General features: G+C 45.6%; 1 protein-coding gene across 2 annotated transcripts in view; it reads right to left on the reverse strand.

Annotated features, from left to right (window-relative positions):
• RANBP10 (RAN binding protein 10) overlaps positions 1-14,779 on the reverse strand; it is a 64,899-nt gene extending 50,120 nt beyond the window's left edge. Inside the window, exons 1-2 of one of the 2 annotated variants that reach the window (XM_041400961.1) lie at positions 14,333-14,779; positions 13,376-13,487 (exon numbers count right to left, since the gene is read on the reverse strand). In XM_041400961.1, the coding sequence (XP_041256895.1) occupies positions 13,376-13,487; positions 14,333-14,537 (317 nt within the window). In that variant the 5' untranslated portion in view covers positions 14,538-14,779. The remainder of the gene's footprint in view (positions 1-13,375; positions 13,488-14,332) is intronic. The other variant, XM_041400960.1, reaches the window with a different exon arrangement.
• Positions 14,780-16,340: the final 1,561 nt, after the last annotated feature.

The raw sequence follows: 16,340 nt of genomic DNA on the forward strand, positions 1-16,340 counted from the left end.
GCCAAGCTCACCACTGAACCATGTCCCCAAGTGCCACAGCTACTCATCTTTTCAACCCCTGCAGGGATAGTGCCTCCACCACTTCCCTGGGCAGTCTATTCCAGTGCTTGACAAACCTCTCCATGAAGAAATTTCCTGCTATCCAACCTAAAACTCCCTGGTGCAACCTCTGGCCACGTCCTCTTGTCCCATCACTTGCTACCTCTTTGCAAACAGGGCCAACTCTCTCGCACACACGTTTTGGTAGCATGACTTTCTGCATTCCACACCCTTGAAGCCCAGTTGTACATTGCTTTAAAGTAAGTCAATCTCTTCTTTCAAAAGAGATGCTCTGTTTCTGAAGTGCACCAGCTGCCAGAGGATCCAGACCCTTCCTCCTGAGACCAACAGAAAAAGCAGCCACAGCAAACTCTTGGTGTGCAGTGCATGGAGCGTTTTGCTATGTGTTGTTTTCCAACTACCTGTGCAAGCAGCCAGGATCCCAGTCCACAGCTACAGCTGCCCTCAGCTCTGTGAGAGCAGTGACAACCTCAGTGCCACCTCTGCCAACTGCTCAAGCCTGAGGGGAGCTGTGATTCAAAGAACCCAATTGCTTCAAGTCAGTGTAAAAGCACCATCTGAGCCTGAAGCAGTAACACCAGAGAGCTCATTCTGACACGGGCAGGTCTGAAACATTTAGCAAAGACCATTCTGCTTCTCTGGCAGAACCATCCCCACCAACTCCACCAGGTCACATCACCAAGCTCCAGACCTCCTGAATTTGTTGGCTGTGACAAACTGTGTTCAAAGAACAGGACGTGCCTCTTGGTACAGGGAATGTTTCCTATGCCCTGATCTATTTGGCTCAGCTGAAGGTAAAGCACTGTAGAACTGTGGCCACTTTGTCATGTGGTGGTGTCAGATTCCTTCCTTTCAGTATCACACAGCACAACTCTGCTGGCACAGGGCCAGGGGCCAACTCCATCCCTCCTTGTTGCCTGAGGGTGCTTGTCTGCTCCTCTGCCTCTACATCTGCTGCTGTTGACATGAACAGACCTAGAAGTGAACAGAGAGGACACCTCTGCACACAGCCTTGGCACAGCCTCAGCACAATCCCAGCTGCAGCGCTTCCAGGGGTGCCCTTTGTCCCCACCCCTTGCTGGGTCTCTGCTCTGTGTTGCACCATCAGGGTGGCAACACCAAGGAAAACACTGGAAATTAGAGGAAATAACCTAATTGTCAAACTCAGATAAAACAGGTCATCACCCACTTCAGCTTATCCTGCTTAACTTCATTATTTTCTATGCAGATTGATCCCCCTCTTTTGTGTACAGCTAAATCTGATGCACGTAACCAAAGACAAAACTTATACAATAGTATATTTCCATTTTCAGACAACATAGCTTTAAATTGAGACTGGAAGCTTGTATTTTTATAAAAAGCAAGCACTACAACTCCACAAATTCTAAATTTAAGATTACACTTTAATCTAGATACAAAACATCATGGAAATATGTTGCTAAAAAAAAAAGGAACATGACCACAAACCTTCCTGGTTCACAGTTTTTTGCTCTTCAACTTCTGCTCCCATTTAAAGCTCAAGACAAACTTTAAAAATAAGACCATAATGACTGTAGAACTGTAGACAGAATTTGCAGACAACCTAAAATAAAAACAGACTCCCTCACCATGCTGAATTTTAACTTCACAGCCCACAGCTTATATCCAGAACTTCAAATTGTCACAGACTTGACTGCTGGGTTTTGTTTTAGAAAGTGCTACTTTGCTTTTATCATCTACAATCAATTTATGTACCAGAAGTAATGGATGAAATGAGCTTTAAGATCAATAAAGCCTCAGTGGGGGAAAAAAAAAAACCAAAACAATATCACTCTATTCTCTTGAAAACTGGGAAGAAAAAAATTTAAATTTTCAACTCCACCACCCCCAAAAGCACCAGATGCTTTCTGAACTTCTTGGTGCAGAACAGCTTCTCACTTCATCAATTCCAAATGTTCCAAATCAGTTTTGTGTATGCAACAAATGCAATACCAGTTAAACAGTATTTGTGGGCATCATCAAGAGCAAACTACTGTCCTTTTGTCTGTTTTTTTGTTTTGTTTTTTTTTTTTTTTTTTTTTGTAATAACAAATCACTTATTATATTGAATATCATTCAACATAAACCTCTATGCCCTGCCTGTTATCACCCCTGGTTTCAGACCATAATGATGTGGACAGACTCCCTGTGGGGTATCCCTTAAGGGGAGCTCCTTTTTGAGAGATACAAAGAGCCTCTTAAAAAAAAAAAAAAAAAAAAAAAAAAAAGGATGCACAGGAATGTCAGCATTCCAGTGTCAAACTGGAAAAAAAATTTGGGACAATAATACATTTTTATCCATTATGCATCATAGGTAATCTGCAAAGCTAAGCTAAAGTGACCTCCTAAAACCATCTTCTCAGCAGTGAACACTGAATACTTGGACCTGTCCCCCACACCTAACTGAAGCTTCAGAAATGCTGCATCATTAGACCAATCCCAAACAGAGCAGACTGGCAAAAATAAACGCAGACACATGCTGGTGATTCAGTCAGAACAGTCTTGTTTCCACTCACCAGCAGCCTTGGCAGTTACCATAGCACCAAATTTTTCCAGACTCCTACTGCACCTCAGCCCTGCCCAGCAGTGGTTGCTTTGAAAACGTGCCTGAATCAGCCACACCATCAGCTCTGCCTGTCTGATGCCTCCCTGCCTCTCCTCAGCCTCAGCAGAAGGATGAAGGACTGTGGTAAAAAGCTCTCATGTCAAAAGATGCTGGCTCCACACACAACCAGCAGTATTCCCAGGATTTTTTTCCTCTAGGTCTTACAGCACCATGATTGTAAGATTAAGCTCAATGACACAAAGACACATGTGCTAAGATTAAGCTCAAAGACACAAAGCTTTTTGGGTCCCTGCCCAGCTCCCAAGTACTTCAGAGTGAACACCAACATGTAGCTGCTTCAGCACACTGACTTCCAAACAAGACAGCATTCATTTCTGGCCCCTCAGACAACTTGGGTGGTGGACTCTGCAGTGCAGATGTTTTCAAAGCTGCATTTTAAATCTGTATATTTAAAAAAAAATATGTAATTTGTTTTTTATTTCTGTCAATAAAAGACTTTCCCTTGGAAAAGATATGGAAAACCAAAATGATGACTGCACTTCTGAATTAAAATTTAACTCTTAAAGATATAAAAGATTTCAAATGCAGTGACTCAGTCAGGAAGAATTATATATTGTCACTGGGCAGAAATCATCTGAAAAACAATGAGAAAAGTTATTTCACAGGAGTGACAACATCTGACTGACCCAAACTGAAACAAAGAGACCTCTTAATGAGGCTGCTCTAAGCATTACAGAGTCACACAAGTAGGGGAGACACTGATGGCTGTGTTCAGTTTGTCCCAGAAGGAGAATCCACCCATATGAGAAGCAATTCTTTGAGTCAAAAGATGTTTCTCCAGAACAAACATGATACTCAGAGAACCTGCCAAAAAGACAACGTAAGAAAAGTTTTTTTGTGTAGTTTAAAGCTACTTTGTATGAGCAAACCCACAAAAATCCTTGTGAACCCAGCAGAAAACCTTCAGAACAGACCTGCCTTTTGACAGCAAGTGGCTAATGCTGAAATTCCAGGATTTGCATCTATTTGGCTTTTCCAGTGCAGGACTGAAGAACTATTGAGTAGAACAGAGGAGAACACAGCAACAGAACTCATGCAGACCTGTACTACATTCTTCAGTTTCAGAAACCCCAGGAGCAAAGATCATCTCCATGGAAAGCACCCAGCACTTGGGAAGCACTGCTGTGTGCCAAATAAAGGCAGGGCAGAAGGAGGGAAAAAGCAATTAGCCCATGGTCCTCACTGCACAAGCAGCATACTTGAAACAAAAGGAGCATTTCTTTCCTTAAAAAGCTGCAAGACTTTCTCCACTGAACTTGGACTGAGTGCTCATCTCTAACACTAGCTGACAATTAGCAAGGCAGATTTATTAAGGCTCTGCCAGGAGAAGGAAGACAGTATAAATAATAAATACAGGTTTCCCCTGTATTTATTGTTTAACCTGTTGAAGGTACCAAGTCAGGATGGTGAAACAATCCCTGCCACTCTTCTTTCAAGTGGCTGTGAGGTTCACCCAGATGGCAGACAAAATTCAACCCACCTGAAAGCTGGGGAAACAAAGGGGGAAATGAATACATTGGTTTAGCATTGGCTGGGTAACAGCCACCAGCCCAGAACTCTTCTTTCCTGAGCCAGTCCCACCCTGGCACAGTACAGGAGGCTGGAACGAGACTGCCAGGGATGCCAACAGGCACCAAGGTCCAAACATGAAAGAGTTAAGACCAGAGAGGTTAAATAATTTGTTTTGAAGGCCATGACTTCCACTAAAGCAGTCATTCCCTGCTCAGTTGTGAACCAACACTAACACGACAGGGGTAGAAATTCCTGGGATTGGCATTTTATTACATGGCTCAGCCAAAGCCAAGCAATCCTGCTGAGCCACGAGTTAAACAAGGGATGCCTCACTCTTCCACGGGTCTGTGATTCAAAGGCTTCCTGTATCCTGCAGATTTTTCTAATAACCACACCTATGTGGTAGGAATCCTGTCCTCCCAGCTATCACGCACCCCACTCTTTCAACATGCACAGTTAAATCTAAAATAAACAAACTAAATTATGAAGTTAGAGGTGAATAATACACCACACTGGTGGCATTTCAGAGACTTTCACAGTCTCTTGTTGCAAAGCTCTGAACTATCATTCTTGTCTGAGGTGGGTCCTGACTTCATGCCAGGTTTAAAGAGTGGTTAGAAATGATAACCCTTATCAACTCACCACTTGAAACCACATTGTGGCAGCTCTGGTGGGGGAAGGGGAACACTGTTTTAAGGCAGTGAAAAAACAAGTTACATGTGCTTAGAAAAACTACCTATGGCATGTAAAATACAGGATTCCAACAGTCTCCAATTCCTCAGTCTAACAACAAATATTTTGGAACTACTTCACAATGGAACATAATCTCTAGAGTGGAAGTGGTTCTGGTTTTATTTGTGCATATTGTGCTGTTCTGTGATGGTGCTTCAGAAACAGCACTGATGGGCTCCAGCAAGAATCCCAATTCCCCAATAAGAGGTCAGTAAAGACAAACTATGCAAGGCTGAAAAGAAGGGGATAAAGGGAAGAAATTTTTTAAGAGCTCATTAAAAACAACTACAAGTATCCTGAGGCAAGGAGGAGTCCATTGTACATCAGCCCTTAGAAAGGCAGAGAATCCTTAAAAGCTGAAGACTGTGCAAGGGAAGGTGAGTGAGCAGGACAAAACTGAGAGGCAGCAATCTGGTAACATAACACATCTCAGGGTGGTTATGAGTAATTAGTGATAAAATGACAAGAGGAAGAATGAAAAGCTATTTTTGACAGAACAAGGTATCATATTCCCAGCTCCCTTCTAATTTTAGGAACACATTCAACTGGTATCTGCCAGCTGTAACAAGGGCCAAACTGTCCCTTTTCTGTGCTACCTTCAGGAAAGGAAGACTGATGATGTAGATCAACAATGTTTGTAGGAATGCTGAAAGATGGAAAATACAGAGATGAAGACACATCTGAGCACCATTCAAGAAAGAAAAGGCACAATACAAGCACCATCAGGGTAAAATCACCACTAAAATCTGTCAAGAATAACCAGTTTCTCCATCTGCTACCCCAAGCATCACCACATCCAACAGAACCCCAAACCCTGTGGTCAATGCAAATGCAGCTGAAGCAGAGGTGTCCCAGCAATTTGTTATTTTTTTCACTCTTGGCAGCTGACTCGTTCTCCAAGTCAGCTGATATCCAACAAAGTTCACACACAAACCATCTCAGTGGCAAATGGTGCCTAAAGTCTGGGAACAGCACAAAGCATTACTGACACTCATTCTCTGATTATTTATTCTGGTTACACCCAAGTGAATAAGTAGGATTTTTGTTCAGGTTGTCCTGCTGATTAGCAAACCTCACTTCCAAATGCAATGTTTATAGTCACTGAAAATATATTAGGGAAGTTAAACAGGTTTCCATGACTGAAAGGACTTAAGATTGTTTGATTGCCAGTCTAAGTTACAGAACATTTTTTTCTGCCATGAACAAAGCCTACAAAACAGTAAAAAATTATGCTAAGAGTTACCACAAATGTCTAACAGAAAGGCATCCAAAAGAGGGCAAGTCATTTAAAGACTGTTTCATTCTGGTGACTAATCTTGCATTTCAGTCCATCATAACAGACAGCCACATTAAAAATGCACCCTGAGCCCCTGTTTTATTTTTGAAATATAAATGCAATACCCAAATCAGAAGAAAACACTCCTCCACCAGCTAGCTGTCTCTTAGGGTGCAGTCTCACATCCTTAAAGGCTAATTTCCTGTGGTTTAGGCTTGGATGGTAACAATTCCTATGAAAGGAGGATTTCTTTCCTCCTAATAATAATTAATGAAATTACAGAAGGAAGTAGCTACAACATTTACATAAGATCTGGAGGGGGATTAATTATGTGGAAAACATCTCAGATAAAAAGTAACACCTGAAGTTGCAAGAGATGTCCTGGTGAAATAAGAACACTTTCTCTTTAAACAGCAGCAGAGTCAGAGCTGGGGCGAGTGCTGGGAAAGCACCACACACTGAACTCACAGATCTTTACACACTGACATCCCCACAACAAGGGACAAAGGCTTCATGTGGACCAGGGCATCAATACAAAGAACTTGTAAACAAGCAGGCAGATTGTAGTGTGGAAACAGAGATCCAGTCTTATATCACAGGTACAATGTAAATCCCATTGCTAGAAGAGCAGTATAAAAATGAATCTGGCCACAGAGTCAACAGAACACAACTAACACAATTCAGCTTCAGTGGAGAGCTGAAGAAAAATAGTCAAAGCTTCACACTAGATGATAAATTCTTCAGCAGTTCATAATTTTAAGGCTTCTCAAGTGAAAGAAAAAGGTTTTCCTGAACAAAAGTTATTCAGCTTACAAAAGTTATTATTAAACAGAATTCCTTAGATCTGCAAGTTTAGAATATGTAAATAATTAGTTCCCATTATTCTGTCATTTAACTGCAAACATATTCTGAAGAACTGAGCATAGTAATGTTTTACATATATTCTAAAGATGTTGAGTTTGCTTTTGTCACTTTTCTATAACAGATACTCAAAAATAGCAAAGGGAGAGGGGACAGAAAAAATAACCAAACAAAAATAACCCCTTCCCAAAATTTTTCTTTACTGTGCAAAATTTCATAAGAAGCTGAACAAAAAACCCCAACAACAGCAAAAATAATTATCACAGTCTGAAATCTAGGAAATCTCAGACATACCTAAATCCACCCATCACAAGTGGAAAAGTCACATATCACCACCACTGCTTCCATTTCACTGCCTTATTTCACAAATAATTTTAATGATAAATTGATACTCAACTATCACAATGGATGGCCCATGATACTGCTACAAAACACTCCAGTGTTTAAATTTCCACAGTTTAAATTTCCACTTCACTGATAAAAAAAAGAAAGGAATTAAAAAAGCTATCAACTGCAAATCAGATATTCCAACCTCATGACTCCTTTACACTGACAAGCTGCTCTCAATATTACTCCCTTTCAGAAGGGCACAGCAGAACAATGACAAAGAAATAACAACTTGTGTGAGGTGTCATCAACTGACACAAAACCTCTGCAGAAATTGAGGCTCTGCACCTGAGAGCACCAAGGCACAGCTGGTGGCTGAGCAAGAAGGACTTGCTTGGGCAATCTGCAAATGGGAGCCAGGCAGGAACTGTTTATGGAATCTACTTGGGGGCTTTATTTATGTGTTGGGTTGTTTAAATGAGTGTCTGCAGAACAGCATAAATTCAAACAAGCAGACCTACCTGCAATCAGAACAACCCCCTCTCTGTGCTGGTTTTGGATTCTTGGAAACCAGGATGGAAAAAAATAAAAAGGGGGGAGGAAATCAATTATTTACAGGCTTACCAGTAACAAATCAGGGATCACACAAGAAATCCTCAGTTCCTATAGAATATCCCTTACCCCTCCCTACAGCCACATCCAGACAGGCACTCCAAGGTGTCTGAGCTTAAGCAGCCAGTGCTGTCAGAGCTCTCCATGGACAGGCCCCTGTCAGCATCTGGAAGCCATTAGAGAACACGAGCAAAAGGCTTTTCACAGAGCCATCACACTCACCATATGCTGAGGAGAAATGGAAAGTTGGCAAGCAGAAACATAAGCAAGGAAAGGGGGCAGATGATTTGTTACTAATGTACAGACTGCAACCAACCAACACATCTGACCTTTATTTTTTCTTTTTCAGTTAAAGAGAAACTAAGCTATTTTTAAGTCTGGCTTATGGCACTTGTGTATGAAAGCTAAAGGAAGATTTAAAATAAACTATGGTATGGACTAAGCTGATTAGCTCTCCAGCCACTCTCCTCAAAGAACTCTTTTCTCCCTCTCCCAGAAAACTGTCCTCAACCTAAGCTAGTGCTGACCAACATCTCTGGACAACAGGCTGCACAGCTCGAAGCAACTGTGGAATGGTGCTGGAAGAAGGCTACCAGCATTCCCTGTGGCTTATGTCTTTCAGCTTCCCTCTCCTGCCTTTCTGGGTCTTCACCTAATGCAGAAATCACTGTTTCAAGTACTGATCCAGCAAAAAGACTGTGAGCACAACTGAGCTCACCACACAGTCACTAGTGCTGGCACACAAAAACACATCATGTTTTTGAAAAGGCATACTGAGATGCTTCCTGGGATGGCTCAAAGTCCTCATGAAACCACTGGGCTGCCCTGGCACCTCCTCTGCCCACAGAGCACACTTGCTGTGTCTGCACAGAGTCACTCTGGGCAGGCAGTGGCTCTGTCCCCACCAGGGAGGTCAGGATGCCAGCACAAAGAAGCACCCATGAGTAAGCAGCTGTCCAAGAGCAAACCTTCCCAGAAAAGACAGCAAAGGCAATCCACAGGCTGCTGGGCTGTCTGTTCCAGGAGCAGCTCAGAAATGGAGAGGAGGCAGCAGGACAGGTGACTTCTGCCAGAATTCAGAAGCCATGCATCATCAGGGTTGGCCTCTGGAGTGTCCTCCGCAGTCACACTGCATCACAACCCGGCACGTGGCTGGGGGAGGTAAAACCAGTCAGGAAACCAAACCGGTGGTCAGGAACACACAGTGTCACCCACAGACAGCTCACGTTGCCCCAGCACAAAGAGGACAAGGATGACTTGTCCTTCTGAGTCACAACAGCCTCTAAGTTGTGGGCTGGCTGCCCTACCCTGATGAGTCTCTCCCTGTTCCTGTTTACCAAGCAGAGATCATGGAGTGGGGAAACAGAGGCTGTGAGATGTGCTGACAAATCACCACCAAGCAGAACCATGTATTGGAGAGAGAGAGGACAAGAGTTCAGGGCTTCAAATACTGCTAAGGTTGAACTGTTATGAACAGCACAGGGATAAAAGCCTGAGTTATTTGTGGCAGCTCAGGAACAGAGGAGTCACGGACATTTCTGCCAATCTGCTCATCTGAGGAATGCTGGAAGCAAGCCATCCACAGATTCATGGAGAGGTTTGGACAGGAAGGGACCTTGGGACATTCTTTCTTCACCCTTCTGCTCAAAGCATAAGTAACTCTGAGACTTCTATCAGGCAGCAGACTGAGAGCTCTCCCAGGCAAATTTGGTGAGGAAGATGTCAGTGCCCCTCCTGGCATCCTGTTCGGGTGCACAACTATCTTCACAAAGGAAAGTTCCTTCTTATGTCCAGCTGGCATTTCCCTTGCCACAACTTGTGACCCACTGCCTCTTGTCCTTTTATTCCAGTTGACAACACTCAGGAGACAAGCACACAATGGCTCAGGAATTAACTACCAGCAAGTCTTAAAACAAAACTGTTCAACACATTTTGAATGGAACTGAGGTTTGCTGCAATCCTACCCTTTTGTCTCCCAGCTCAGGCCATCCCTTTATTGACTTGCCTTCAATTAATAAAGGGAACCCTGAAAAGTAGACCCCAATTTAAAGAGAAAAAAAAAAGAGGAGTAATTTCTAACAGTGACATCAATAGATGAAATCATCATCCATTATTTTCTGGCCAGCTTTCCACAGTTATCTCCCTGAACCAGCTCACCACAGGACAGGGTAGCAGTGTGTCTGCAAGATGGAAGGGGTAGAAACATGCAGCAAATGCAAGGGCAGAATCCCACAGCCCTGACATGTATCATCCCAAAGTGCTGTGGAACCACTCCCTGTGTGCTCAGCACAGACAAGGAGGTGACAGGAGGCCTGGGACTAGAGACTGCAAACTCAGTTCTCCTCTGCTCTCTGAGGATAAGAACTATCTCTCCCTTCAAGAAGCAGCAACAGATCAACAGACTGACAGATCTGATTTGTTCCATGTTACCTAGAAACCTGGTCAAGACAATTTTTCAATGGTATCCTGGCAGCCTCTCCTCTCCCAGAAAAAAACCAAAACAAAACTGCACAAAAATAAGCATTAAGACTAAATCCACCAGGATAAAAAACAGCTACCATTCAACTAAAAGCAAGTTTGAAACACACTTGTCCTTCTCAAAGGACTGTGGTTTCATCTCATGAACAGTGGAAAATCCAAAGCTAAGAAAACCTGATCAGTCTTAAAATTTTCTTACATACACCAAATGGACCTTTTGGATGCTGTACTTGCTTTGAAATATCCACCAGTAAAGGATTTTACCAATGCTGAGGCAGAAAAGTCCAGCAATGGCAGAGTTTTATAAATCATTTTGTTTGCTTCTCCAACAAAAGCACCTTTATGGGGCAGGTGCATTAGGCACAGGGGAGACAGGGCAGTGCAAAAGAGGAAGTTTTTCTAGCAGCTGTGGCAGGGCAAAGCAATTTGTGCTGCAGTCCCTCCCTCCCTCTTCCCCTGCACTGGCTCTGGGGTGAGCACAGGAGTTCTCAGCCTGGAAAACAGGGCAGGCAGGGATGTGTGTTTTGACTGCTAGGATATGATGTGGTGGGAGCAAAGAGGAGAGAACCAGAGCATACTGGTTTTAAATCCCCTCAGCCCAGTGAAAAACAGGGGAGAAGTTAAAAAGGTGATCCTGACACCTGAGTCATCTCCATAGCTCAGGTTTCTCTCCCACAGTGGCATCACCAATCCAACATGGCACTGCCTAATGCCAACTCAAGGAGCCTCTTATCAGAGCAAGTCACACACAGGCAACATCCCTTGGCAGGCTGCAAAAGGCATCGTGTGAGCTTTGGGATTCTTCCTTCTCCATAGACCCGCACTGGGAGCTTCTATCCCATTTTTTATCATAAACCTTAGTTCCTGTTGTTTATTAGCAAGTGTCAGTATCTAACCAGAGTGCAGTGCCCTAAACTAACAATGCTGAGCAGAGAAAGACAACAGCTTTGAGCAAAATCAGACTCCTCAACACTTCCTGAAATTCACTTCACCAAAGCCTTTCTTGAGTAAGTCTTGTTTCGAAACCAAATCACATTTTAAACCTAAATGTGAAATGCCATCACAAACTCCAGAAGCAGATACACAGGGAATAACTGCACATCCTTACCTCACACACAAGTCAAATAACCAGCTCTAGGGCAGAGGCTGAAATACCCATGCTGAAAATGAGCTCAGAAGGATTCCTCTTCCTCTCCCCTTGCTAAAGTGTTGTTCCTAGGGACAGGCTTTGCCACTTACACTGCTTGAGAACTTCATTCCCTCAATCCCTTCTTTGGATGTCTGCACCTCCAATCCTTTAAAGGGAAGTCACCACGATGGAATCAACACTGGGGAGCCTCCCCAGAAGAGATCTCTGCCACAGTTCACTAGCACAACACACTGAGCCTCCAGCAGGAACAAATCAAACTATTAAAGGTGAGATACACAAAATCACCTTCTCAGGTGACAGGCAGGCAGCAGCTACAGTGGAAATTCACAACCACAAATCCCCAGCACCACCCTGTGAGAGACAAAAGCTGGATCTGTCTCCACCAGCAAAAGGAAAACAAGGCACAGGAATGGCTGAGACCTCAGAGAGGCTCTCAAAGCCTCACCACTGCCTGACCTCAGATCAGAGCTACCAGCAGCTCCTGTTCAGGTTGTTGTGCTAACACACATGGCTCTGTCTGTTTGGAATTAATTATTCCTGGAAAGTCACTGTAATTACAGAATACAATAAAAACAACAAATCATTAATACAGAAAACTCTGATCTTGGGAGACAAGCAGAAAATTCCATTATCTCCCTTTAAGCTTGATCCAGACTGCAGTAAAGATTAAGTGCTGTTCAGTGACCTTTTCTAATATGATTTCTTTGGAAAATTGTCTTGAAGCTCACTGCGAATTATTTCAGTTTTAGCAGTTACATAAACTAATCAAGGGCAGTGTTTCAAAACAGACAAGCAGTTAATAGCCAGGCCAGTGAAATGAAGGAATAAGGATGGTCTTCTGCCTGCATTTATGAGGAATTCAGCCCAACATCCACCTTTGCAGATAACCTAGTAATTATCAAGGGCCCAAATGCAGCACAAACCGAGATCCTTCCAAGCCCCTTTACAAGTAGGCCACTTCTCAGTTCAACAATGACAGCAAAAAAATTCAACTGTAACAAGCTGTCACTTTTCTTTGGTTTTCAGTAGGAACATCTGCTGCCTTCCCCACAACCCTTAAACTGGTCAGAGTTCAAATGTCACACCTGAAGGACTGGATTAATTAATTACACCCAATCCCTCCTCCTGTGTGGCTTTCCCTTCCAGATAACATCCCTGCCATATTCATCCCTTAACAATAAGCAATGCCAGGGCCATCCACACAGAGCAGACTGACACCTTCATAATGAGTAAAAATTAAATCCACGTTAACAAGAGTACTCCAGACCTTGTTAGCAATGCCCCTTTACTGCTTTCCCCAGTGCTCCAGTACTCTTCACCACATCAACACCACTGCAGCAGTCCAAAATTAAGCTCAAGGCTCCTCCCTTCTGCTTCATTTCACTTCTGAGACATCACAGTTCTAGAAACCAGAGTGACCAGACCTTGCCAGCAAGAAGGAAACCTATCTTAATTCATATTGCACCAGAGACCCCCAGTTTACTGAATGTTTTCAGAAGTGCCCATCTCCAAGAGCTCAGGACACAGCTGTGCCAGTGCCTCTGCTTCCAGGGCATTCCACCTCATTGACACCCATTCAGCAGGAGACAAAACCTGCCCATGCTGAGCCTGCCTGCTGCACCCAGCAGCCACGGGACCTGGAACCCTTCCGGAAAGGAGGCCAGAGTCCAGCAGAGCTGCCAGACACACATCCCCAGGCACTGAGCTGCAACGAGGCACTTACCCATCTCTACCTTTACTGACGATCTTCACTTCAAAGTAATAAATGCCACAGGCTGCAGGGATGGGGTGAGTGGCCCTGACCGAGGCAGCATCTTTGTGATTTTTACCGTGACCTAAGAAAGAACAGAAATGTGAGTACTGAGGGGATCTGGCCTCTCACATATCCTGATCTAAAGCCTCGCTATCTGAAGCCAGCAGGGATCTGTTTCTACACGGAGCCAGCCATTTAAAGCACACGTTCCAGAAAACCAGCATATACAACAACTCTGCACTGCCACCAAGAACAATTCCTACAGCACAAGCTTTTCAGTTTTCCCTTTGTTTTCACTATGAAGTTTTTGAGAAAGACTCTCAGCACCACCTCTCCCCCTCCCCACAGGCATAATTTGAAGACCAATGTACACAGACAGAAGACAAAAATGATTACACAAGAAGGGAATGACATCAGTGTTTACTAGCCAGGCTGGAAAAGGAATAATCACTTCTCCGCTGGGTGGGTAGGGAGAACAGCTCCAACAGCGAGCAAGGAAAACATCGCACCGAAGTCCGTGAGCAGCTCTTTGGTGTCAACCCGAGCAGCCACAGCCCCGGTTACGCAGCGTGTCGGGGCCACCCGAGCCCCGGCTGGGTTTTAAGCGGGACGACAGAGTAAACACACGGTCTGCCCGCACCGGGCCCGGGCGAGCACACAGCACAGCGTTATATAAGGCCACACACTCGGCCCGGGAGAGCCCCCGGCTCCGCTGCCGAGCGCGGGCAGCCCGGCCCGAGCAGGAGCCCGGAGCGCAGCGCCGCCCGTCCCCGCGCCGCTCACGGCGCCCCTGCCCCGGGGCCGCCGGACCCGCTGCCGGCTCAGCCCGCGCCCCGCGGCCCCGCGGAGCGGCCGGGCCGAGCGCCACGCCGGGGCCGTCCCGCTCCGGGCCGAGCCGAGCCCGGCGCCGCCGCCCCAGCCCGGCACCTTTGTAGTGGACGCGCAGGTTGCCTTGCGAGAGGCCGATGTAGTTGTACTTGTCCTTGGGGCTCCAGGAGCGCGGCAGCGGCGTCTCGTCCTGGTTGACGGCGGGGTAGAGGCGGCGGAGGCGCCGGCTCAGCTCCTGCTCCTCGGGCGGCCCCGGCGGTGCCGCGTCCCCGCCGTGCGGGCTCCCCGCGCCCGCCTCCGCCATCTTGGACCCGCTTTGTGTCAGCGGGCGGGGAGCGAGGCCCGGCCGCGGCCGGCAGCCAATGGGCTGCGAGCGTGCCCACAATGGGGCCGCGCCGCCCGACGGGAAGCGCAGTCCGCGTCACTCCTGCCCGTCCGTCACTGTCTCTCGCCGAGACTACAACTCCCGAGAGGCGGAGCACGCAAAGCCCCGTCCCCCCTTCGGCGCGCTGCACGGTGGGAACCGTGTCCCCGTTCCGCTCTGCTCCCCTCAGTGCCGTCGGGGCCGAGACTCCCACTCCCAGCGTGCTCCGCGACAGCGCGGAGCCCAAGGGCCGCCCAGCGCTTGCAGGCGCCCGCCGGCCGCCTCCGCTCACGGGCCGGTTTCGGCCGCCGCGCGGCGCCCGCGCGTCAGGCGCTGCGTGGGCAGCTATGGCGGCGCGCGAGGGGGTCCTGCGGGCGTGGCCGTTGCCATGGGGACGGGTAAACGGAGCGCGCGCCATGGCGGAGCGGGCCGGGGCCGGGCACCCGCCGAGCCCCCGCGCTCCGCGGCTGCATCCACACGGCCACGCAGTCTGTGTACGGCTTGTTTTAAATACAATTGTGCCTTGAGAGTACACTACAAAAACCTGAACTACTGCTGTGAAGCCGCGGCCAGCAGGAAGAAAACAAGAGCCTTGGGCAGACTTGGAGTACGAGTTCATTCCTCTGGGTATGACACACATAATTCCATGTTTCCATTCTTTTTCCATGTCTCCACAGCAATAACAGGCCCTTGTCATCATTCCAAAGCCATGACTGTGGGAGCAACTGCAGAGCTGCATTCTCTTATCTGCAAGTGAGCTCACAGGTCTGACACAAGCTGCTCTTGACAGAATGATCTTCCTTTCCTTGAGAGAATATTTATGTAATTATATATTTAGGGTTGATATATCTATATATGTATTTCATATAATATATAAATTGTATATAGTGTATAATATATAACATTAATATATGAATACCTATGAATAATTATATATTGTTATAGAATTAATTATATCATATATAAAATATATTCTATACTTTAGAATATCTATTATATATAATATGTAACATATATAATATATAAAATATAATATATATTTTTGATATCTGTATATTATATATTATACAAAATATAATATATATAATAATATCATATATTACATATATATTATAATATATAATATATATATTTTGATATCTGTACAAGCCAGTTTGATAGAAAAGTTACAAGCTCTGAGGCTCCAGCCTGCCAAACAGGCCTGTACTGTTTGGAATGCACCCAGTCTCAGGAGAAGGCTGCAGTGAGTTGAAGGATTCCATGAACTCCGAAGGCAGTGCCAGCCCCACAGCTGACAGGCAGCAGGTGCAAAGCACTGCCCCCTCCCACTGCTCCCCCAGGGAAGCTGCACCTCCTGCTGAGAAGAAAGTGAACTCTGACACACAGGGGAGAAGGGAATCCATGCAGGACATCAGACACTGCTCCCAGCAGAGCTTCTCAAAGGACCCTTCTCTTTCCAACCCTTCGGTCACACTGCATCAGCAAAAAATGCTCTTTGTTGTATTAATGGAATTATGTTTTGAAAAAAACCCTTGAAAAACGCCTGCCACTTGGATTGGCATTGCCTGCTGAAGAGGTTTTAACTGTACTGGCCATTGTGTCCTTCAGTGCTGCTCAGAACCTGTTTAATTCCAGCTCCTGCTGCCAAGAGCTGGCCTGGATTTCCAGGAGTGCCCATGAGCTGTGGTTTGAGGAGGCTGTAGTGCACACACAGCACAACCCAGAGGGGAGGAGGATCCATAC

Source organism: Onychostruthus taczanowskii, unplaced genomic scaffold (assembly GCF_017590055.1).
Source record: "Onychostruthus taczanowskii isolate IOZ18803 unplaced genomic scaffold, ASM1759005v1 scaffold18, whole genome shotgun sequence".
NCBI classification, from domain to species: domain Eukaryota; kingdom Metazoa; phylum Chordata; class Aves; order Passeriformes; family Passeridae; genus Onychostruthus; species Onychostruthus taczanowskii.